The sequence below is a fragment of the Gekko japonicus genome, unplaced genomic scaffold (assembly GCF_001447785.1).
Source record: "Gekko japonicus isolate JY-2015 unplaced genomic scaffold, Gekko_japonicus_V1.1 scaffold342, whole genome shotgun sequence".
Taxonomy (NCBI): Eukaryota; Metazoa; Chordata; class Lepidosauria; order Squamata; family Gekkonidae; genus Gekko; species Gekko japonicus.
Genome location: NW_015169785.1, coordinates 603052 through 628528, shown reverse-complemented (window position 1 = coordinate 628528; position 25477 = coordinate 603052). Strand labels below are relative to the sequence as shown.

General features: G+C 45.7%; 1 protein-coding gene across 1 annotated transcript; it reads right to left on the bottom strand.

The window, feature by feature from the left end:
- Positions 1–1922: 1922 nt before the first annotated feature.
- HSP90AB1 (heat shock protein 90kDa alpha family class B member 1) lies at positions 1923–16819 on the bottom strand. The gene is made up of 12 exons (XM_015416928.1): positions 16742–16819; positions 14234–14380; positions 13288–13494; positions 11707–11866; positions 9801–9934; positions 8158–8472; positions 6750–6915; positions 6342–6532; positions 5755–5902; positions 3510–3778; positions 2806–3139; positions 1923–2215 (listed from the first exon to the last, which is right to left on the bottom strand). The coding sequence occupies exons 2-12, from the start codon at positions 14378–14380 to the stop codon at positions 2106–2108; spliced, it is 2181 nt and encodes a 726-aa protein (XP_015272414.1). The 5' UTR covers positions 16742–16819; the 3' UTR covers positions 1923–2105.
- Positions 16820–25477: the final 8658 nt, after the last annotated feature.

Genomic DNA, 25477 nt, shown 5'->3' with positions numbered 1-25477 from the left:
CAGCATTAGGAAGGTTGAGAACCACTGGACTACAGATTGCTTTGGCTAGAATACCCAGTGGACGGGTTCAAAATATAATATGCAAACATGAAATCTGGCATATTGTGGGATTTGGAACTTTTCCTTTCAAGTATTAATGTGATGGGTAGAAAGAAAACGAACAGAAAGAATAGTTGAGCACAGCACAGATATACTGATCCTCACACACCTGGGAAGTTTGGTGCCATAAGTTGGTACAGTTAATACGGGAAAAGGAATCAATTGTATTAGTCACAATGCAAATGCTTATATACATTTCTTAGAGGAAGGGTAATGTGCGCTCTGGTAGACTAGACCTCATTGAAACAGTGGGGCTTGAGGGCCAAATTATGTATGGATTCTGGCCCTGGAAGACAGGTTAATTCCTTGTGTGTTTTCATGATGGGAGATAATCACACCAATAAAGCAAAAATTAAATTGACAAGCTCCATGCTTCAAAGCAAATGACTACTTTGCTAGTGCTCTTTCAGTCTCCTCAGTGACCTACAGGTAGTTTCAGAGCTCTTAACATGAGTGGTTTCATACAAGCTGCTGGTACTAACTTGTTCCTGAAGAAGACTAACCCATTATGTTTGTGTGATGTCTCAGAGCATTAGGTAGGTATAGTACAAAAGGAGCATGGGGGTCATTCTGAACTAACATCATAAGGATACCATTCATGTCAAAGCAGCAGCCCAAAAAATACTGTACATTTAATAACCACACGGCCTCTATAAATTGAGTAGAATTCAGAATGAGCCATTTGACTGCAGACAGGCAATATAAAGCAGAGGTTGGGAAATGTATGGTTAATGGGTGCATTTTTATCTCATCTACCATAGTTGGGCTATCAAGTTATACAGATGGCAGAACAGGCAGGCTTTTTCCTCAGCATTTCATTTCATATGAAGTACTGACGTGCGTTGCTGTTTTCCCCCTGCAACTTCACTACAGTGCTAGCATGTGCATTCTGGAGCAGAATGCCTGCCCAAGGACCCCCACGTATGGCTACATGCCCACCCTTTGATTATAAGGACACACTCCTGCTTGAAGCAAACAAACCACTAAGGTATCACTTCATTGTAAATCACATTCTTTGTTATTTTAATTCCAGTAAAACAAAAACCAAATACAAACAGCCAACAAGATTACAAGTCCCTGCTCTCTGGATACAAAGGGCAGCCATGAGGACGAGATGCGAGGAGCCAACTCACTGCTCTGTGATAAGGAAGGACATTTGCCCTGTTCACCTCAGGGAGGGGGGGGGGAGGGGAAGACTGACAACTGGGGGCCCAGCAAAAATAAGATAAACCCACCAAGGTGGAAAAACCCAGAGCCAGCGTGCCAGCCCTTCTTCCCCTGTTTCTGAACAAGCAGAAAGACAAGCCAGATGGCAGCTGTGGTCCCTTGTCCTACTGACTACTGGTGATAAAGGAAGTAAGAAGAAACCGCATCGAGGAGTGCCGTCAGCACTACAGCAGCCAGGCCTCTCAAGCAAGGAGACAGTACAGGGGAGGGGGCAGGACCAGCCCTGTAGCCAGAAAGTTGGGGTTGGTGGGGCATGGGCAAATTTTGTGGGGCAGCGGGGGAGGAGGGAGGGGTGGCCTCACGCCTTCCCTGAACTCCATGGGTGGTTTGGCTGCTTGGAGTTCAGGCATGGGCATCCCCCACTTGAAACACTCCACTTAAAGGGTTCCCTTTAAATTGTATTTTTCAAGCGGGGGCTGCCCATGTATGAATTCCAAATGGCGATTTTGCCACTTGGGAGTTCAGGGATGGTGTGCAGCTGGCAGCCGCCCCTCTCCCTTACCTCCTGCAAGATCTAAAGGGCCTGCCGATCAGCTGGAGAGCCCTTTAAATCCTGGAGGAGGGGAGGGAGAGGGGTGGCTGCAAGACTTAAAGGGCCCTCCAGCTGACTGGCGGGCCACCGCTCTGCCGATCAGCTGAAGGGCCCTTTTAATGTCACAGGACGGGGAGAGGGTCAGTAACTGTTGTGGGGCGTGGAGGCCATTTGAGGGGGTGGAGCCCTGAAATGCCCCACTGTAGCTACAGGCCTGGGCAGGACAGAAGGAAAAGCAGCATTCCCTTTAATCCACTTCCTCCATGCGGGATGCATCTTCGTCTCCTTCTAGCGGAGGGATCTCTTCAGAGACAGCAGCACTGGGCTCCTCGGCAGCCACTTCGTCTTCATCAATACCTAGCGTTGGAAGGATTGAGTAAAGGTATAGTTTGGATTAGAAAGTCTCACTAAGCTTGTGTGTGTAGTCGTAGAAGAAAAAGGGAGCAGGCGACTGGCCTAATAAAATGCTCCTGCGGGGGGGGGGGGGCACACAAAGATAGGCATTCAGTTTTTAAAATCACATGGACTACTTCGAAGTGCTTCGTGCTGAATCCTTCAGGAAGCTCAGCAGTTCTTACAACGGCTACTCGAATAGTAGGCTAGTATTCTGCCTCTACTAACTGAGATGGAAGCACTTCACACGGTTTTCCTGCCAGCAGCTAGCACCTCAAATACCTCTTTCTGACTGCTGTAGGTTTCCCCCACCCCCAGCTGTGAAGTCACAGTGCCAGAAGAAGAGAACTATGTTTTCTCCAAGGACAGGGCTCCACCTGTTGGTTAGTACAGTAAGTGCACGTCAAGAGGGAGAGCGGGCTCTAGGCACTAGACACTGAACCTGCTCCAGGACTGAGCACATCAGGACCAACCACAAAGTCTGGAAAGCACTTCATTAGTAAGAGTCTGTCTCTTTAAGGAAAAAGAGAGCAAGATCATACCCTGAAACTCACCTAACCCCAGCTTGATCATCCTATAGATACGGTTGGAGTGAGTCTGTGGATCCTCCAGGGAGAAGCCAGAAGAAAGCAGGGCTGTCTCAAAGAGAAGCACCACCAGGTCCTTAACAGCCTTGTCATTCTTGTCTGCCTCGGCCTTCTGCCGCAGGGTCTCTACAATGGGGTGGTCAGGATTGATCTCCAGGTGCTTCTTGGCCATCATGTAGCCCATGGTGGAGTTGTCTCGTAGGGCCTGGGCCTTCATAATGCGTTCCATGTTGGCTGTCCAGCCATAGGTGCTGGTGACAATGCAGCAGGGGGAAGAGACCAGCCGGTTTGAAACAGTTACCTAGAGAAACATCATAAAAGGTTTTTTTTAAAATAATAATAATAATAATACAAGTATGCGGGGCATTGACAGTATATGGTAAGAGTAAAGGTATGTGTGCCCTGGCCTGGATGGCCCAGACTAGCCTGATCTTGTCAAGTCTCAGATCAGCTAAGCAGGGTTGGCCCTGGTTAGTACTTGGATGGGCGACCACCAAGCAAAGTCCGGAGTTGCTATGCAGAGGCAGGCAATGGCCAACCATCTCTCTTGATTTAAAATAATAAGCACGGGGGTCACCACAAGTGGGCTGTGACCTGATGGCATTTTCTACCACCACAGACACTGAAGGCAAGATCAGGAAAAATAATCAGGTGGTCACAAAGTTGCTTACCTTTTCAACCTTCTTCTCTAAGATTTCCTTCATGAGTTTGCAAAGGTTCTCAAACTTGGTCTTGCTCTCCTCCATCTTCTTCTTCTCGTCCTCATCCTCTGGCAGTTCTAGTCCTTCCTTGGTGACAGATACCAGGGTCTTCCCATCAAATTCTTTAAGCTGCTGGACACTATACTCATCAATGGGCTCCGTCATGTATACCACCTCAAACCCGCGTTTCCTCACTCGTTCCACAAAGGCAGAATTGGCCACTTGCTCCTTGCTCTCCCCTGCACCATAAAGAGGTAATATTTTGTTTATTTAGAAAAGCTGTATGCTGGACCTGCTCGAGGCTGCTCATAGTAAAACAAAACCACGCCCTACGGTGAAAGCAAATTGTAGCAGTAGAACAATCTAGGCAATAACAAAAAATACCAATAAAAAGCAAGCTGAGACATAAAAGAGCACAGCATTCTCAAATGACAGTGATAAAACATTACTCAGGCTAGAAGCAGGGCATGAAACAGATTTTTTTAAACCCTCTTTATGTATAAACATATACGGAGACAGAATGAATTAATTGCTGGGTTGTGGTGGTGACTGAGGCTAACAGATTTGGAAATCCTTTCCCCACAAACACCTTCTGCAAGATTTCTAAACTCTTGGTCTTGGGCTGGCCCCTTTGACCGACCCAACATTCCATGTCTGCAGGAGCATCTTCGGCATTCATGAGGACATTCTGGCCTTTATCATCTGTAAATTAATCCAAAGTCCTAACTTGCTTCATTCCTGAAAAGTCTTCCAAATATGTAAAAACCCTACTTTGTCTGTGGGTGACCTGGGTTTGCTGCTTCCGTGATTAGCATGAGCCAGCCAGCCAGCCATTAGTAACACAGAAAATGCTCAGGGCTCACTGATGGATGCATTCACTCGCTCACAGAATATTCAGACTGCTAGAGTACATAGTAGATCCCTTAAATTTGGCACATGTGTATAATTTAGTAGTCTATTATTTTACAAAATCTGTGCCATTATATAGTAAAAAGCTTTCAGTGAGTCTTATAGCACAAGCAATAATGTTAAGAGCACACCACCGTCATAAAAATCATCTTTAAAGTCAGAAACGGTAGAAAAATTATTTAACACCAGTACTGAATACCCAGTGAAGAAACAGTCTATATCTGCCTCTGAAAAGAGGTAAATAAGGGGGAGAAATTAATGTGGGGGGGGGGGATTCCACAATGTAAGGGCAACTACTGAAAAGGTTTCGGTTGTTCCTGCCAAGATGCTAACCCTGTATCCGCCTGAGATGGAACCTTGAGCAGGACCTAATCTACAGATCATTGTTAACCCTAACCCTACCATGAACTTTCTACTAACCTGAAAAATGGTATATTCATACATTTTGCCTGCAAAACAGAACTAAAAAAATGTTCCCCTAAAGGGTAGCAGCTGAAATCTGGTACATGTGGCCCAGAACATGCTAATTACTGGAAAGGTCTGAAAAGTGAAATATCTGGAAGTCTCTTACGAGGAACTGGGCAAGGAAGAAGTATACCCTCAAATGATTACAGTACTTCCAAGGCCACCCAGCCAGCTAAAATTTGGTACTCATGTAATCTGGTCACTGATTATTACCACAGTTAATTAGATGCCTTTACAAGTGACAGACAAAACCTGGAGCACTGTTTCTGCTTCGTGAGGTGGGCCAGAATTCCAGCACAGAACAAGCACGCAAACCATGGTTGTGGGCCGAGTGTTTGGAACAGATCTAGGCTTGCAGAATGCATGCTTCATTTACTAGTATGCATATAAATCTCTACATAAATTATGTGGATTAAGCTATAGAAGAGACCTAAATAGTGTTTCAAATTTGTCATGAGCTTCAAAAATGGGGATTGAGGCTCAAAAATTTGGAATGGGAGAGAGGATGGCAGAGGTGTAGAAGAGGGATGGAGACAAAGAAATTTTCAGCTTTGATCTCTTAAAGCACCAAGCTTGCTCTCCCTCTCTCTGCTAGGAACTGACCCAAGGACCAGGCTGGTTAAGCTGGAGGACCATCTGAGGGAAGTTGAGCTATAAACACACAAAACTTCTAGGGAAGTCACTGTATCAACCAAACAGACAGGCGTCAATGAATGTCAAGGTGACAGGAATAAATTTCTGATCCCCAGCCTACTAAGACCAATGAGCTTCCAGCTCCAAACAGTTCTCCATGAGGCAACAGGATTTGATAGTCCTGTCCTGTCAAGGATGACTCAATCACCTGTAATGTAGTAGATGCTCTTCTGGTTGTCCTTCATACGGGACACATACTCTGTGAGGGAGGTCATCTCATCGCCAGAGTGGGATGTGTGGTAGCGCAACAGCTCTGACAGACGCTTCCTGTTAGTTGAGTCCTCATGAATCCCCAGCTGAGGACGAAAGAGTTTTGATAGGCAACTACTTCGGTTTATAGATTGCCCTGTTTCCAGGGCTCCAGGAGGATTAACAACAACCATAATGAAAAAAACAACCCTCTTGGCCCCAAAGGGCTCACTTTATTTTTCCCCTCAAAGAAAGCACTGCACCTTAATATGACAACTTGTGGCCAAGATCCTATGGAAAGATCTACCTTCCATACAAACGGACTAGAATTTTGTTTTATATCCCCCATTCTACCTCAAAAGGACATTATTTAAACTCCATCCCTGGAAATAAGAGGGCTGAGGCCCAAGCAAGTCTCCCTTGCATTTCTGAGCTGAATGCTACAGTGTGCAGGATTTCTAACCTTTCCACAATCATAGTCTTTTTTGGAATACAAATAGTGACTGCCAGGATTTTGAAAAAGGCAGGACTGAGTAGCTCTCACACCTTGAGGTTCTTGGAGAAGGCCTCATAGAATTTCTTGTAGTTCTCTTTGTCCTCCGCCAGCTCAGCAAAGAGCTCCAGGCATTTCTTGACAATGTTTTTGCGAATCACTTTGAGGATCTTGCTCTGCTGCAGCATCTCACGGGAAATGTTAAGGGGAAGGTCCTCTGAATCCACAACACCCCGGATGAAGTCTACATTAAAATGCACAAATACATTAAATCACAAATGCAAGTCACTACGAGACCTGGTGAAATCCAATGGCCTATGCAAGCTCTTTTTCTTTTTTTTTTTTTACAGAGGCTAATTTGGAGATGTGTGTCTGTGAGCTTGGATAGAGAAAACAAACACCCAGAACTGTTCCATGGGTGGGCGAAGGACAATCTAACTGGATATGGACAAGACACTTACTCAGGTACTCTGGGATGAGTTCGTCACAGCTGTCCATGATGAAGACTCGCCGGACATACAGCTTAATGTTATTCTTTTTCTTCTTGTTTTCAAAGAGGTCAAACGGAGCCCGGCGAGGGATGAAAAGAAGTGCCCGGAATTCCAGCTGTCCCTCCACAGAGAAGTGCTGTGAAGTTCCAAAACATCAGAGGAAAGAGTAAGCAACTGGGAGCCCTTCAACAGGCGGGTTCCTTTATGACCAGACAGCAAAGTACTGAACAAAGACCTCTGCAGGGACTTGAAGAATATTCATGGCTGAGCTTTTAAGAGAAGGAGACTCCAGTGTCTGTACTGGGATTTTTTTTTGTACCATGCAAAGAATTCAACATACTGTCTATTCTTTTAAAATCTCTGAAAGCTGCAAAAAAAACCACAGATAATTTTTCTCATTAGTGTTTAAATGGCAAAGAAGCTGCCCTGCCCAGTTTTCAGGTACATAACCGTATGAAGTGGTCAGATCAAGAAGGACCAAGCTTTACACCAGCACATAAGCTGGCCAACCAAACAATTTTTTCCACTCTCAAAGTACCTTTCTCCTCTACCCTAGCCCCTTTATAACTTTACACAGTCAGCTTTAGGCCTAGTAATTAGCAAACTGGCAGCGCTAAGCAGAGATAAACACATCAGGTGCCCATACAATCTACTCATGAAGTGCTCAATTAGCACCTAGAAATACTTTAAAATAATCTCCAATGTTCTTGCTTCAAATGAAGGGGGGGGGAGTGGGGGTCATGGACAGAACCAAGGAAAAGCCAGAAACCAAAATCCAAGCAATTCAGTGCCTTTAATGGCTGCACACTAGGGGGAAAAGTCAATAGATGTGCCTTCTCCCATGATGGGGGAAACTACAGGACACCAGCCTCCATTCCTCTTTGCTAGATAGCTAGTGGTTGGAACAGGGGTCCTTTTCAGGCATGGAATTAGCAACCCTTAAGAAGCCCAGCAGTGCATGCTAGTGGACCATATATTACATCAGGGTGTCACAAAAAAAATCACACTTCAGTCCTAGAAATGCATCATACCAGTGTTCCCTCTATGCTGAGTTAGTGTGATCTGGCTTCCAGTTCACAGATTTTTGTCTTTGCTCAGGAAGAATGGCTCCAGAGCAAAGTAATTTATGCAGCATCCAAATTGCTCAGTAGCTCGTAAAGTAGAATTTTTAATGCCAGTAGCTCACAAAGTGGAATTTTTGCTCACAAGGCTCCACAGCTTAGAGGGAACATTGCTTACAACTACTCATTTGTAAGAATTCTGCTTCTCCATTACTGCAAATGGCTGTCAGCTGGACTCCTTTGCCATTTTTATGGGCCTTAGGAACCAGAGGGATACTGTAGAATGGTCTTCAGCCCACACACAAACTGAATCTCACCTTGACAGCCAGGTGGTCTTCCCAGTCATTGGTGAGACTCTTGTAGAATTCGCCATACTCCTCCTGGGTGATGTCATCAGGGTTTCGTGTCCAGATGGGCTTGGTCTTGTTCAATTCCTCCTGATCAATGTACTTCTCCTTGATTTTCTTAGTCTTCTTCTTGCTCTTGCCACCTTCTTCCTCCTCATCTGAACCCACATCTTCAATCTTAGGTTTCTCCTCATCCTTAGAGGCAGCCTCCTCACCACCCTCCTTTTCAGCTTTTTCCTCCTCCGCCTCATCATCACTGATCTCCTTCTCACGCTCCTTCTCCAGCTGCAAGAAGGGAAACCTGCTACTAAACGTTTCTCAACAGTGACGGACTCAAGGGGATGAGTCACCGAGGCTGAGCCATATGCTCCATCTCACCCACTGCCCCCATGTGTGCAGGGCTCATCGGCATGGGCTCAGACAGGGACACGCCTCCCTCCCCTTCAGACAATACACGGCCATTCTATTGTTTGTGCTAGGTAAGCTCCCAGTGACTGAAAACTCCCTTACAATCTAAAATTTGGCTACTGCTCTGCCTTATGGGATATGGGCAAGATTGCCATGTCCTGAGGCGTGAAGACCACCACAGGACACATAGATGTACAGCACAGCATTTCCTCAAATTTCTGATAGGAAAGGCATGTATTTTCCATTAATTAAGAATACAGTGTAGACTTTTATACCTAAAACAGTTTAAAGTGTTCCAAGAGAATAATTCTGTACCCTTAAGGAAGCCCAGGGTCTATCTCAGCATGAGTCACTTACTGGGTGTGCCTTTGGACTGGAAGAAGAAAGACCCAGAGCAGTGACTCATGCCGAAACACCCCAGGTAGCCTCTTGTAAGGGTCACCCAAACACAAGTGATGCAGAAACACAGCAAAATGATCCGAAACCTTATTTTTGGATTCGTAATTTGCGCTCTGCCCTGACTAGGCTAGCCCGATCTCATCAGATCTCAGAAGCTAAGCAGGGTCAGCCCTGCCTAGTGTTTGGATGGGAGGCCTCCAAGGAATACCAGGGGCATGATGCGGAGGCAGGCAATGGCAAACCACCTCTGGACGTCTCTAGCCTTGAAAACCCTTACAGGGGTGCCGTAAGTCAGCTGTGACTTGATGGCACAACAAACAAGCAAACTCTGGCCTCAAATAAGTCTCCCATTAATTAATTGAACTGATTTGTCCTGACATTCTTTGGGCATTGCTTTGTTGAAAAAGCAGCCTGGGTATCTTATTAAGCAATAGTATATATATATATAAAAAAAATCAATCTTCAGTAACACACCTTTTGATGGTAGAAACTGGAAATCTAACATTCCAGAACCAAAGGATGACTTAACAAAAATTTGGCATTGTGGAAATTTTTAAAAAAACCAAAACTTAGAAAGATGGACCTGAATGCATGTGGGAAATGATGACTTATCAATATTCTCCCATATGAAAACAGTGAAGTACTGGAAGAGGAAATACAAATGAAACAAGCTTTCAATCCTCAGGAGTCATGCAGAGTCTGGGCTTTATCAGACTTTGAAATGGTCACCATCACAGGGTATCCAAATAGGGAGCTCTGAGGATTAATGGTGTGCTTAACTGAAACACCCCCTCTTGCATACATACATAGAGGGTGATGGGGTAGCCAATGAACTGGGAGTGCTTCTTCACCACTTCCTTGACACGGCGTTCCTCCAGGTACTCAGTCTGATCCTCCTTCAGGTACAAGATCACCTTCGTGCCACGGCCAATGGGCTCACCTAAAATACAGAGCAAGAGAAAGCAGTTAAATCAGCTGAAGACATTGCACAGCACTGGTTATGGACTCTGAATAAGGCCACAATTGCTAGTCTAAGTGAGATTTCCACTGGACACAAACTCATCAATAAAAGTCAGAGCTTGATTTTCAGCCTTCCACACTGGCTCTCTACTTACACAGCATCTCTACTTACACGCCAGGCTGCAAAGAGTGCATTAAACCCTGCAGAAAATAATCTACTGGCGATCCCTGGCTCCAACCTAGTGGGACTCTCTGCCAAATAACATCAGGGCCCTCTGGGATTTCGTGCAATTCCACAGGGCCTGTAAGGCTTTCAATTGAGGACAGTGATGGGCTCTGTCATAGCTAGCACCCCCTCCTTTATTCCATCTTTGTTCTTTCAGCCTCCTCCCAGTTCTGCCTGTGAGGGGGCAACACAGTCTGGAACTGGCTTAAAATTCAACCCATGGACACTGTCATGATCTGGGCTGTACCACCAGAGGCCTACTAGGCCCAGGGAGCCTGGCTAGCAGTAGGGGAGGCTGGACCTACAAACCCCAGAAGGCCTTCGGAAGTTTTGGCACCGATTTTGAAGAATAGGGAAGATGGCTGGGGAATAAAAGAACTGGTACAAGAAAAAAAGCTGTTCTTCTTCCCAGGAAACAGGGCCAGAAGAAAGAGGCTGCTGTGGGGAAGAAACCCTCATCCTGAGGGAAGGGTGAGTAGTCTAAGGCCACTTGAGATAATGAGCTAGGGACAGTATATATTTAGACGCATTAGGGCATTTGATTTCTTTTCTTTTCACCCACTTACTGTTATTATTCCTGCACCTTGTTTGTTTGACCCCCTATAAAATAAACCTTTTCCTTGTTGTTTACTCTGCCAGGTCCTCACGCCTATTATTCGGCCAAAAGGGAGGTCTGAAGGTCTTGGGAGGGTGCTCTGGGTCTTCCCAAGGGATCCTAATTCCAGAGTGGTGACAGCGTCAGGTGACACCCTACCTGAGCTGTGACAGACACCATCTAGGAATTGTTATTAGGATCGAACTATTTACTGTTGTACACAGCCCAGAGCCCTGTGAGCTAAGGAATTGGGCAATTCATAAATTTTATTTATAAATATAAATAAACTATCCAACAGCTGCTTGCTGTGGCTGAGAGAAGCTTTCAACTCAGATGAACCTTTATATTAAACTAGCTGGGGTTAAGGATGTCACTCTGTATCAGCCTTTCCAGACAACACAAAGGCAGAGAATCTCAACAATGTGTAACTGATGCAGGAAGCCCTTTCCATGTAGCACCGGGGGGGGGGGAGCAGTATATGCTGACGTGCTGTCCTTGTTATCTCAACCTCTGCACCATTTGAGTACTTCTTGAAAAAGCTTCCAGGAATGGAGAGCAGATGGCTGTCTTTCTCACTGATTACTCCCTCACCTCAAGTTACAGGTTGAAATGGGGATTACTACAGTCCTTAAACTTCGGTAGCTTCACCTAGCTATGCACGGGACTGCCAGTTTTATATACTACTTCTGACCTGGGGCAATAATTTGTTTATCCATGTGTTAAATTCATTAGTCACTTTTCAACTTAAAAAAAAAAAACCTTTAAAAAGAGAGAGAAAACATTATCCCCACTTAACATTACTACTCTGAGCAAACTCATAAAAAACGGCTGGGTGTTCTTAGAGCCAGGAAGCCCTGCCGAAAAACCGCTGCTCGACAGCATCCCCCCTGGATTACAGATGACAGCAGATGGTACTGGAGGCATCACATACCATGATCAACTCTAACTGTGAAAGAGCCCCCTGCGGAGGACTCCCAAGCATATTGTTCATCATCGTTGTGCTTGCTGATGACTATAACCTTCTCTGCCACAAGATAAGCAGAGTAAAAGCCAACTCCAAACTGCCCAATCATGGAGATGTCTGCACCAGCCTGTAGATGGAAAAGAAGAGGTTGAGGATGTGCGGGAAGGATGACAAGCCGACTTATAGATGACCACCGGAGTGTAAGCATAGATGATTTCTGAATGGCCAGGAAAAGATGATCTACTAGCAAGGAAGAAATAAGGCGACAGACAGGAACAGGAATGGAATAAAATTGTCACTTCTGTGACAAAACTGCAAAAGGGGTGTAAATTTATACTGGATACAGAATTCGGCATACCAAGAATGTATCCATTTTTATTCCCCCTCCCCACAAAAAAACAGGTTTCCAGTCCTCAAGACTATGAAGAGCTAGATTTGAGTCCGGTAGCATCTTATAGAGAACAAGATTTGGGGGGGGGGGAGCATTCGGGAGTCAGACCTCTCTGTCAGATGCAGATGACTAAGGGAGCTCTGACTCTTGAAAGCGCGTTCCCTGAAAGACTCGTTGGTCTCCAAGGTGCTACTGGACTAGAATCTAGCCCTCTTCTGCTAGAGATGAACATGGCTACCCTCTGAAGACCATGAAGGTGTACTTCCAAATGAGTGGACAAGGCCTGGCTCATAGAGTTGTGGAATGGGAGCTCAGCATCATTTCCAGGATGATCCTATTTTTCACAGAATCCAGTGAGGGTTTTCTTAAAAGCACAATGTTTGTGGAAGCCACTCTATCTGCCTCTTGGGTCTCCAACAGGCCATCCTGAGAAAGAGCCTATGCATTGGTCATAGTTTTGGTAGTACCTAGTACATTCAGTTTCAGATCCCGACTTGGCCATCAAACTTACCGGGTGCTCTTTGGCCATTCACTCTTTCTCAACCTAACCTTCCACACAGGACTGTTGTAAGGATAAAAAGGGGGGAAGAGAGAGTGAGCCACACATTCCACCCTGAGCTTCTTGGAGGAGAGAGGTGATAAAAACGTACTGGATAGATAGAAAAGATCTACAGGCAGCTATTGGGTTGGTTATTTCAGAGAAACGTGAAATTCTGGCATGCCTCCCCCCTGGCAGATTGGTTTGCTTTGCTCTCCCATCATGCCACTAGACCGACATCTGACATTTTACATCCCTACCTTCTGTTTCAATTCCCTGCTTCTTGCAGCCCTTCTTCCCCTCAGGTCTGTATTTCTACGCCCACTGCCTTCTCCGTATCACTTTGCTTGAGACACCAAACCTCTTACATTTCCTTCCACTCTTTGGTGTTCTTGTCTCCCTAGACACCCAGGCCCCCCCCCCGCCACTTCCTGCTAGTGGCAGAAACAGCTCCACTTCAGGATGATCAAAGCAATCCATCTATTGCTGAGGAGACTTTGTGTGGCTGTCAAGGGTTAGCCTTTGATTATAACAAGGTGTTACACACTGAGAGGTACTCTGATTAACACGGACTATGTAACTCAGAGGGGAACCCCACCACTCGGGATGTTATGCCCACCTGCAGGGCTTCCATGAAGGCTTTAGTGCCAGACTTGGCAATGGTGCCCAGATTGTTGACAAGATCTGCCTTTGTCATTCCAATGCCAGTGTCCACCAGAGTGAGGGTGCGGTCACGGGGATTGGGGATGATATCTATCTTTAGTTCCTTGCCACTTTCCAGCTTTGATGGGTCTGTCAGACTCTCGTAGCGGATCTTGTCCAGTGCCTAAAAGACAGAAAAGATAGGTAAGTGGAGGGTTATCTACTCAACCTTCATTTCCAGTCAGCCTGTTTCTTCAAAAAGGTACTTAAGGCAACAAAAGCAGTTCAGAAAGAAGCAACAACAGAGCAGTTCAGGAAGAAACAACATCTTAGAGCAACAGAGAGAGATTTTTCTGCTCTACAGCTCGGGGCCACCCACCAATATGTATTGCAAATAGACTACAGCCAGACAAAATAAAAGTTCTTTACACAATGCATGCTTTTCTTGTGCCATTTACTTTCATAAAATGTGACAAAAACTTCAAATGGCTTTTAAAAGGGATTAAATAAAACCACTGAAGATACCTCTATTAGTCACAAACAGAACCTCCAGGTTCAGAGGCAGTATAACTCTGAACACCAGCTATTGGGGGTAGGATTTCCTTCATGGCCAGCTCGTGGGCTTCCTAAATGCATCTGGCCTACTGCTGATAGAAATGGAATATTCCGGCTCCAGTGCTTTTGTCCTGATTCAGCAGGATTTGCCTGAAGTTCCTAATGACAAGCCCCTATCAGCACAACAGGGTTTCCTTGTTGAGTCTCAACAAGGTGGAGACATTCCCTAAGGACTGAACATCTCAGTGAAGAATGGAAAACTGGGTTCAAGCCCTGTTATTACTAGCATAGCTAGTTTTGCCAGGCAACTGCCATTCTACTAGGCCTATCCCTCCCTCTATCCCCGGAGACACACACATCCCACTCACATCAGAAGCATTGGAAATTATCTCCCGCATAAAAATTTCCTTGTTGGAGTAGAATGTGTTGATTATCAGGGACATGAGCTGAGCAATCTCTGCCTGGAAGGCAAAGGTCTCGACATCCTCTTCGCCATGCTGGATTTCTTCAGGCATCTAGAAGACAATTCAAGGTGTTAATACCTTCCCAGCTCCTCTGGACTGATACATCAGTAACACTTTGCACTTAAGACTATTCTAAACAGACCTCCCACAGCTGCAATTCACTTTGTAGAAAAATATGGGCATGATACAGACACCAGACTCTTATGCAAACAGCTCCTGGAGGAGTATAAGACTGCTTCTAGAGCCAGTTTGGTGTAGTGGCTGGGAGAACCAAGTTTGATTCCCCACTCCTTCGATTGCACCTGCTCTCCCAAAGTTCTGTCAGAGCTGTTCTCGAAAGAGCAGTTATCAAAAGAGTTCTCTCAGCCCCACCTACCTCACAGGGTGTCTGTTGTGGGGAGGGGAAGGGAAAGGAGTTTGTAAGCCGCTCTGAGACTCTCAGTGAAAGGCGGGGTATAAATCCAATCTCTTCTTCTTCTTCTACAAGGCAATAGTTTTCTATATAGCTTTCAATACCAGAGGGATTTTCAGTGGTAATAGAGCATTCATTCAACAATTTTCTCTGTACTTTCCTTTTCTTAGCACCTTGTGTTTGTCATTTCTCCCCACATACTTTCTAAAAATGGCATATGCTATACCGCCTTGGCATTATGACACTTATAGCAATACAACAATTACTAATTTCAAAATAAACGATATGGATGATTCAAATAAACCTGCACCAGGCTTGACACCAGACCAGAGCAAAACCTCTGTGCAGAAGCAACCTTTGTTAGATCAGGAAAAAAATGATGGGGTTTAAGAGTGCCCCATAGCACCCCCCCTCCTGCACGGGGGGTGGGGGGAGATGAACGTGGCTCTCCTGTGTGTCTATCTTTAGAACAATCTATAAGGTAAATCCGTAATATCATACCCATGTTGCAGACAAAGATAAAGATTTGTGTCAAGTACCTTCAGGTTCACAGCTCAGTCACTAGTGCAACTCTGTTACAGAACAGATGCTGGCTGAGGCTGGTCTAGACATGCAGTAGAATGAAGACATTAATGAGATGGCAAAGTGTTGCCGCACTAGCTAGGCGGAATGTACCGTTTCAAAGCACAGGTGAAGGTTTACATTTTTCAGAGTTCCCAGTCCTTAATAATCTCCTGTAAGTGGAAAACTAGGCCAGTGTTGTGATTGGTTAGGATGCAAACCTTCTCCTTAATGTGCTAATTTTTTATTTGTAAAAAGATTGGGGGGGGGGGATAAAATGTGATCTATTCTCCCTACAGACTGAAGCAGTATAAGCCATTGTACTATTACGCTGCAGGTGTGGACCAGCTCTGACAAAGCTGGAGATCAGAAGTTCAGGCTGCCCAGCAGAACCCTGGATTCACAGTGTGTCTTTGGGCAAATCCTGAGGCTGGGTTTTATCATAAGGATGCAGAAAATCAGGGCTGCAGAATGTTACGTCATCAGAGCATGACACTTCTTTTGTGCTGTTAATCGTATTTTAAGGCTATTACATAAAAGAACAATACTAACTGAGTCATGTTTAAAGAGGAAATGCCCAGAAGAATTGGCCGGACACTTTTACAACATGCCAAAGCAAAGCTTTAAATATTGTTTAGAAATCGTCGTTGCTGTTGTTCAGTCGCACAGTCGAGTCCGACTCTGCGACCCCATGGACCAGATCACGCCAGGCCCTCCTGTCTTCCGCCGTCCTCTGAAGTTGGCTCAGTCGTCGTAATATCGGAAATAAAAGTCACTGCCTTGCACCAGCTACTTTTCAGAATAAAGAAAGCCTCTTTAATGCAAGGATGTCGAAACTCTGCCCTCTCAGAGGCAGTCTTATTGTTAACCGGCGAGTCGCTTGCACAACAGGCTTTCCAGCGCCCCGGTCTGCGTTTGAGCACAAAGCTCGCCCCCGTTTGCCAAGGTAGGAAATCTAGCACAAGGCCTACGCACGGGGAAGAAAAGATGGCTCTCTGGGGAGGGAAAGATGTCGGAGAACAAAATGAAGGCCACGGCCAACAGCCCCCCGGCACAGTCTCGCTCGCAGACGCAAGGAAGCGGCGGAGGACTCCAGCACGTGTGCGGCGGACCCGGCATTAGGCCCGTCTAGGCCGACATCCGAACTGGCCCGATTCGCCAGCCTACGCAGACACCCAAGTCGTCCCCTACGTCTGAAATCGAGCTCAGCCGCCAATCGTCGGAACAGCGCAGGGCGAGGAACACTCGAGAGCCGAGTACTGACTGAGGGACTCTCTCTCGGCCTCCCCGCTATCGATCCGGGGGGGGGGGCACATGGCCGCGGGGATCAAGCGCCCCTCTCCCCCCCATCCTCCCCCCGGACCATTTTCCTGGGCAGGCTAAGGCCCGCACTGTGGCCGGACCGCCTCCCCCTCCAAAAAGCCCAGGAGCCCACTTACTTTGATCGATAGCGGGAGCTCGGCCTGGTCTTAACGGCAAGAGATCGCGGCACAGTCAGGAGAGAATCTAGGACCGCCTCTTCCAGCCCTATATAGTGGCTGAGCGCGGACCCACGCAGCCTCTCGCTCCCTCCGCTTTAAAAGGGTCGGTGTATTAATGCGCTAGCTGCACTATTATGCCTCAACGGCAGGCGAGCGCGCACGCACCCCGCCGCAGGGGCGCCTGTATCCCCGTTCTTATTCCCTTCATCGCCTTCTTGAAATCCATCGTTTGTCGTGCAAAGATTTACAGCCAGCATCATCTCCGCAACGGGGGTGGTGACGATCTTAGCGAGGTGGATCCCCTTGGAAAAAGCTTATTCCCGGTCTACAACTACTAGAGACCAGTTATTTGAGAGAAACGAAATTATTTGTAGCAGGCCAGGTGTTACATAAAAACATCACGTTTGAAAGATGGTATTAGATGGATGTTCATTGTATAAAGGTAACAATAGAAGTGCATAACTACTAATTTCGACCTTCATTGACAAAGGGTGCTGAAAACCTCACAAGTACAAAGGAAAAACAGACAGGAACGCTTTACCTGGGTGGGTCCAGATCAGACTGCAGCCTCACTACTATGACATTATCTATTGCTGGCACTTTAGAATTTTTTAAAATGTTTCTTTCATTACTGCAAATGGGGGGGGGTTTACAAGTTTGAAGGAGCACAGAGACATGATGCTTGGGCCAGTATATACCAAGGATTTATTTATTTTATTTATTTATGTTTGGATTTATATCCCACCCTACCCCGAAGGCTCAGGGCAGATTTTATTTATTTATTTATTTATGTTTGGATTTATATCCCGTCCTATCCAGAAGGCTCAGGATACAATCTTAAATAACAAGATAAATAACATGCTTATGATACATTGCTGTGTGGTTGCTACTATTGAGCTAAAACCCCAGAGGGTCTTGAAGACCATGAAAAATGGGAAACATTTACTATAGGTCAGCTTTCACGGACTAAACAAAAGTGGGTTAGAGTCCACCAAAATATCTGCTAGTGGCATCAGTCTTAGCCCTTAACCTTTTCCTTTTTGTCTAAGGCCCTGATCATGGCACAGAATTGGCAATATGACTTTGCCTCCCTTCTTAGATTTTTTTGACAGCTTTCAGCACAATCAACCACTCAATATTGTTGAACAATTTACAACAGGAGGGTGGAATAAGAGGAAATACACTGAAATGGTTGATATCTTTTCTTGCTTTGTTCAGGATGGTAGCTGCAGAGTCTACATCAGCAAGGGAGTAAAATCCTTGGGGGGTTTTATTGTCCTCAGTGCTTTGGTCTGTATTGCACAATGATCTGTGTGAAACTTTGGGGGGAGATTGTCTGTAACTATGGTGTAGGGCAGTGAACCCAGGGGCTTGGGAGCCTCACAAGGCTCTTTGACATGCCACACGTTCCCCAATGTGGCACCTGCCCCATTTTTCAGGAAAGCAGGCAAGATCCTTGCTCAGTGGGGCTTTGGGTTGGCAGGTGGTTCCTACCTTGAAATAACCACCACGAGAGTAACAGGTAAGCTACAAGCCTTCCCGAGGTTCAGGCTCATGCCAAAGATTAAAGTAAATATAGTTCTTTTGATGGTAATTTTGAATGTGGCTCTCTCCAAGTAGGGTTTGCCAGTTCTGGGTTGGGAAATACCTGGAGATTTGGGGGGGGGATGCCTAAGGAGGGCAAGGTTTGGGGAGGGGAGAGACTTCAATGGGGTATAATGCCATAGAGTCCCAACTTCCAAAGCAGCCATTTTCTCCAGGTGAACTGATCTCTGTTGTCTGGAGATCTCCAGCTACCACCTGGAGGTTGGGAACCTTATCTCTAAGTCATGGAGAGACTAGCACTGATATAGGGTACCATCACTATGCTGATGACATCCAACTCTACTTTTGGGGATTGTAGAGCTCCTTGTAGTCTTCACCACAGCCTAAAACATTCTCCATCCTCACTCCCCTTTTTTTGTTTTTGTACTAGACATGGAGCTGGATGAAGAGTTCTGGGCAACCCGAAGCTTGCTATTTTGCGATCTTTTGGCTGGTCCTAAAAAAATGGTATTACATGGCCTGTAGTGTTTGGAAATTTTCCCTGGATCAACAGTGTACCTACCATCTTTTGACAAATATTTGAAAAGGGGCAATAAGCTGTAAAGATGAGAAATAAATTCTTCATGCTTCATGCACTAGAGTTTTCAAAGTGTTCTGGGTTTCCTGGAAATTTATCAGTGGGTCCTCAATTATGCCCAAATATGGCTTGCTCACCACATCTGTCTCTGGCATTATCTAGCAGTCAGTGTGTCAAACTGGAATCTGGATTTTATCCCCACTCTATCAAGGAAGCGTGCTGGGTGACTCTGGGACAGTCTCTTTCAGCTTAGTCTACCTCATAGTGTTGTTGTGATGACAAAATCAAGGTGAAAATAGGGAGAAAAAACTAAAGTAAATAAACTTGCAGCCACAGATAAGTATTGGGTATGTTCTACGGCACATTCTGTTTATGGGGGCCATAGAGAGGCCCAAGAGATCTGGCCAGAACTTTGGGTGAACTAAGTGGGTAAATTAAACATTGTGGCTGAATTCACACAGGTTTACTTTTTAATAAACTGGTTTCAGCATAAGTTTCAGAGATTTATACATATAAATGCTTCAGTGGTGTATGACTTGTGACTTGACATACCGTGGTCCAACTCACCTTTCAAATGTTTTTCAGGATCAGCTGCAATATGAAGGAGGGACTGTGGCTCAGTGGATGAGCTTTGCATGCAGGTCCCAGGGTTTCAACCCACAGCATCTCCCGTTAAAAAAAGACCAGGCAATAGGTGATGTAAAAAACCCTAGACCCTGGAAAGCCGCTGCCAGTCTGAGCAGACAATACTGCCATTGGTGGACCAATGGTCTCTGACTCAGTACACGGCAGCTTCATGTGTATTCACCTGAAAGGCTCAAACTGAAGCAGTCAAACGATTACTGTTGGCCAATAGTATAGTACTGCTAGGCGCTCTATGAAGCAAACACAGGCTGAAAAACATAAATTAGCTGAAACTTGTATTCAGGTTAACATATTCATTACGGCCTCAAACCTGCGTTAGGTGCTTTTTAGGATCACGACTGCAAATTGTGCTGCTCTCTCCGCCCTGAACAGAACAGGATGCCCGGCATATTATGTTGCTAGCTGTGGGACCCACAAGAGCTTTCCCCCTTTAAGTGAAAGCCAGGAGCGGGAAAGTCCCGGCAGGAGGGCGGGGAGGGAGGTCTTTTAATAGCCTTATTATAATTTCGCGAAGGTGGGGCTGGCGGAACAAGGTAAGGAAGCATTTTCGCCCCGGAGCGGCAGCCTCTGCTCTGAAAGTCAGCGCCCTTATTTCCCAACATGCATAGCTTCGGGGGAAGGGGGGCGCCGGGCACTCTACGCACGTTCAAGGCTACCATTTTCCTTCCTGGCCAAAACCTTAGCGGTGCCTTATATCTTCTGCGCGGCTGAGGCCTAAAGGAAGGCGGTCTCGAAGTACCGTAGTAAAAGCAAGGGGCGCCATCTGGAGCAGTTTCTCTCCAGCTGGTTTGCAGAAACAGCGAGAAGAACCTGCCGCTACAACCGGCTTTGCTGGGCAAGGGGAAGAAGGCGGGAGGGGAACTATTTCCTCAGATACTTCGCATGGCAGCGGAGGGAGACAGGCGTCCGAGCTCCGTCTGGCTCCACTGAGGCCTTCCCCACCTCGTTGTTCCTTTTCAGCAGTTGGTTTCCTTTCGTCTCCCGCTTGTTTTCCCGCCCTTGTCTTGGTGAACCTGAAACCTCCGATGCAGCTGTGGGTTGACCGCGTTAACCTCGTGGAGCTTAAGGCCGCCGTTGCTGCAACGGCCGCGGGTGTGTGTGTGTGGGGGGGGGTATGTTCCCCGCCTCCCTGAGCCCCGGGGTGCCGGCCTTGGACTCCTAGGAGCAAATTCCACCTCTCACACATGTCCGTCGCCGCTCGGACATCAGACGCAGAGGTGGAATTTGCCCCTAGGAGTCCAAGGCCACCGCCCAGGAAGGCGGGGGAACGTTCCCCCCCCGCGACCGTTGCTGCGGTGCTGATAGCGGCGGCGGCCATAACTTTTTAAAGAGCCCCTAACGAGAGCTGGGAGGTCACACGCGAGAGGTCACTCTGGCTCCCCCTAATGAGAGCTGGGGGTGCCGGAATGACCTTGGGCAATATTGCCTTTTGGCAATCATGGATTCTCTGTTGGCAATTATGTCCCTATGAGCAATCATTGATTCTCTATTGGCAATTATGTACTCAATTATCCTCTATGGGCAAGCGTCCTCTCCATTATTCCTTATGGGCAGGCATGGATTCCTTATTGGCTATTATGGATTCTCTAATGGCAATTATGTACTCCATTATCCCCTATGGGCAAGCGTCCTTTCCATTATTCCCTATGGGCAGTCATGGATTCTGTATTGGCAATTATGTACTGCACTATCCCCTCTCGGCAAGCGTCCTCTCCATTATTCTTTATGGGCAATCATGGATTCTCTATTGGCTCTTATGGATTCTCTATTGGCAATTATGTACTCCATTATCCCCTATGGGCAAGCCTACTCTTCATTATTCCCTATGGGCAATCATGCATTCTCTATCTGCATTCATGTATTGCCTGTGGGCAATCGCTGTCCACTCATGTATTCCCTATGGGCAATCGCTTGTCCTTAGTTTTAGTACGTCCCATCGAAGTGAGCCAGGGGGCCATCATGATGTTAGAAGGTAGAAAATATCACTGAAGAGCCAGCAACACACCTGGCTTGCTAATAGAGGAAAGGTAACAAATGTAGAACTTGCCTTTCTTGTGATGGCTAACCAGAACTTGGTGCTGAAAGCTACTTCTTAAGTTCATCAAGAAATTCTGCAAGGGCCCAGAAATTGTTACAATGAGTTGCTTTGCTACAAAAGCCACCAGTCTAGTGCAGGTATTTTAGGGCTCAGCTACCAAGGTAGTTGCCAAGATGTGCCAAGGGATTCCATTCTGCATTTGGGTGATCTGGTCTAGATATGAATAGAATGATTGCCTTGTCATCCCTGGATGATGCAGACTGTATGGGCAAAGTGGTTCTTTCTAATGCTGAGGTTACACAAAGTTGGAACTCACATGCTTGAAGCATGGAATGGACTGAAGATGTATTTCCTGCCTCTTGAAACTCTAAGCACTGAAGCAGAATGAGCACAGAATTGACTATAAAACCTAGAAGTACAAGCAGTTTTTTGTCCTTGGAAGTATGCCCTTGAACTACATTGCAAATTCAGCATGAAGATGGAGGATGAAGACCCTGGTTCACCTTGCACAGTGACCTTTTGGGAATGTCCCCGGAGACTGCTGTGAAACTTTAATGGCAAAATGATACAGAAGTCTTGGACAGCCTAGAAAACTTTATGCCTCTGAGCATCGTGGATTAGCTTTGAAGCATCCCTGGATGGAACACCTTTTGAAACAAATGTGACAAAAGGCTGCATTGTTCTATGCCACAGTGCTGATGAATAAAGTGATCAAAAATCCCCTTGATGGACCTATTATTAAAAAAAAATGGTTCCATGTTCCTTAATCCCATATCAAAGCTGCAGGTGTTGGCCAAAGTGATTGCTTACCTTGGAGTCATCTGGAGAGCATACAGAGGAAGCTGGTCAACTGATGGATCACTTTTCAATGTCGTAAAACAGGTTCAAGGTGAAAAGATATTTATTTAGTTCTTGTGGATCCCCTAACCCAAGAACTAAAGAAATATTTTCAGGATCCACAAGAACTAAATATATATATATATTTACCTTGAACCTGTTGTTCTGCATTTTTTCTGCCTACCGGTGTGGCCATTCTTGTTTTCTTCATTTTTCAATGTACCAATTCCAAAACACCGACAGATTTTTGCAAGGACCATTGCAGGGAGCTGAGTCCAGGAGTTCTGTGCTCTAGAAGATGGTTGCACGGCCACGTTGTGTTTGCTCCAGCCCAATGCAAAGACTCAGCTTGCTTTCCCAATCATGAATAAACTAAATAGTGAGCCAAGGGAGAGCTTTTGCAAACTCTTATTGCCCTGATTACAATTGAGACAAGGAATGGGGAGGGCTTTGAGGTGCAGCAGCCAAAAGACAATGCTGGAATGAAGGCCCCCTCCCCTCCAAGACAGAAATTACAATTAAGGAAGAGCACTGCAGGAAATAACTTTGATTATATGTGTTTATACATTAATTTTTTTAAGTAAAAAAGTGGTATTCAGTGTACTTGGTATACTATATTTTTTCTAGTGCTAATTTCAGACCTCAAATTCGGGTATCTTCCTGAATATAGAAATACATTATCTGAATTCAGAGTTCACTGAATGCTTTATTCTTGTATTCCTTTATTCCACTGTGTTTTATCTGAATCAGCTACTCACAATTGGCTTTACCCAGGGCTGGGGAATGCCTGTAATCCAGAATCTGCTCTGTAGTTCCTGGGGCCGACTTTATTCTAGTGGGGACCAGACAGGTGTAGCAAGTACGTATGTCATTAACTTCATCAAAACAGAAGGAAAAGTTCCAGAAAAATTGAAATAGTGGTACTTGAAGTAAACCCAAATGTGTGCACAAATTCCTTGAGATAAATTAGATAAAAAATGTGATAAACTTTCTGGTTTAGAAAGGAAGAATACTGTTATTTAATTGTGAATCTTTAGGAAGATCTTTTTCCAATCAAGTTCCAGTCAACTTATGGCAGCCCTACAGGGTTTTCAAGGGAAGAGACCTGCCTCTCCATAGTGACCCTGGTATTCCATGGAGGTCTCCTATCGAAATAATGACCTATCAGTTTCCATAACATGGGAGTGAACCAGTGATGACTAGGGAGAATTTTTCTCTCTGTATAGTCTGGATATTTATTGCCTCCTGATCTCATCGTTCAACAACCAGTCTCTGAAAGGAGGTGGATGGCTCCACTTGACTACCCAGGGGATAAGATTGTTTCATCTACAGCCAGACACATCACTATTTATATGCCAGCAGCAGCTTTGGGCGCTTTGGAACCTCATGGCCTCTGCATACCACCCCCTACTACGTAAAACTGGAAGCCTTCCTCCAGTGTAAGTGGCTCTTCCTCCAACAGAAAAACCACCTATGTGGGAGGAGGGCTCCTTAGGCTACAGCAGGAGTGGCCAAACTGCAGCTCAGGAGCCGCATGTGGCTCTTTCACACAGCCTAATTTAATGTTAAAAAGCAAATTTGCATATTTTTCAATAAAAATGCGTGTGTGATTTTGTTCATGTCTTGCGGCTCTCGAACATCTGACATTTATTCTATGTGGCTGTTAACATTAAGCAAGTTTGGCCACCCCTGGGCTAGAGGCTACATGCCAGGAAGTGCCCTGATGTTCCATGAATTGCACCCCACTTCCTCCTTGTAATTTTCCCCCCCAAAGGCAGGTGCATAGTTTCTATAGGATTTTGTGTTTTTGGCAGTGGGGATTAGGAATTCATAGAAAAGGATGAGCAAGAAATGTGTAGGGATAGAATGTAGACCATGATTGAAGGACTAGGACTGGGCAAAGTGGTTTCACCATGAGGCTGGTAACTGCATCTCTTTATTTATTTATATAATATCCTGCTCTTTCTATAACAAAATGTTTTTAGACAAAGGGTTTCAACTTATAGAATCATAGAATGGAAGGGGCCATACAGACCATCTAGTCCCATCCCCTTCCCAGTGCGGGATCGGCCTAAAGCATCTCTGGCAAATATTCGTCCAGCCTCTTCTTGAAAGCTATCAGTGAAGAGGAGCTAACCACCTCCCTAGGCAGCTGATTCCACCTTTGAACCACACTGACTGTGGAAAGGTTTTTCCTAATATCCAGCCGATACCTTTCTGCATGTGATTTAAACCCGTTGCTTTGGGTCCTATCCTCTGCTGCCAACTGGAACAACTCCTTGCCCTCCTCCAAATGACAGCCTTGCAAATATTTAAAGAGAGCAATCATGTCCCCTCTCAACCTCCTTGTGATTCCCCTGGAGGGACTTAACAGAATACATATACTGTACTTTCCAGATGTTTGAGATGGCTTTCAAATAAAAAATGTGTACCTTTATCTTCATTCAGAGGTTCCCAAACTTATTTGGCCTACCACCCCCTTTTCAGAAACAAAATTACTCAGTGCCCCCAGACATCTACCTTCAAGAAGTGGCCAGAGAGATGCAGTTTGTGGATCTGCACCTGGATCATTCCAGCGCCCCTGAGAGGGTGGTATTGCCCACTTTGGGAACCAGTGATATGGTGAGAGCTTTGCAGATGTCCTGGAAACTGTATCCATTCCCTAACCTGATGGTTGGGGGACTTCAGACTTTCAATGGACTGCTTTAGCGACAGGCTATAGAAGTGGAATCTCTCCCTTATAATAATTGTATAGTGGGCACCAACATTCTAAAATTGGCCCCTTTAGTGTTAGGCCGGAAGAACTGCCACTCAGAAGACACTGGCTGGGTTGACTGGCTGCTTTGTGCAGTCCCACCCAGCGTTCCAAGGTCATTTGCATATGGAAGCTGATTGGACTTCACTCCATTCCACACCTCAAACTCCCCCCCCCGCAAGGCAGTTGGAATTTTCAGTTGCATAACATACCTCATAGGGGAGAGGAGAATGATGTCAGCTGCTTTGGTTACCACTGCAGGGAAAGACTGCCCTTTCCCTAGGCAGAGGCTGTGGG

Bases quoted from the DNA above. Each gene is read 5' to 3' on its own strand.
- HSP90AB1 (XM_015416928.1), bottom strand. From the start codon at position 14,380: ATGCCTGAAGAAATCCAGCATGGCGAAGAGGATGTCGAGACCTTTGCC. The intron at 11,867-13,287 runs GTGGGCATAACA...TTCCATCTACAG, and splicing joins CCTTCATGGAAGCCCTGCAG to GCTGGTGCAGACATCTCCAT. The intron at 3,140-3,509 runs GTAAGCAACTTT...ATGTTTCTCTAG, and splicing joins TAGAGAAGAAGGTTGAAAAG to GTAACTGTTTCAAACCGGCT.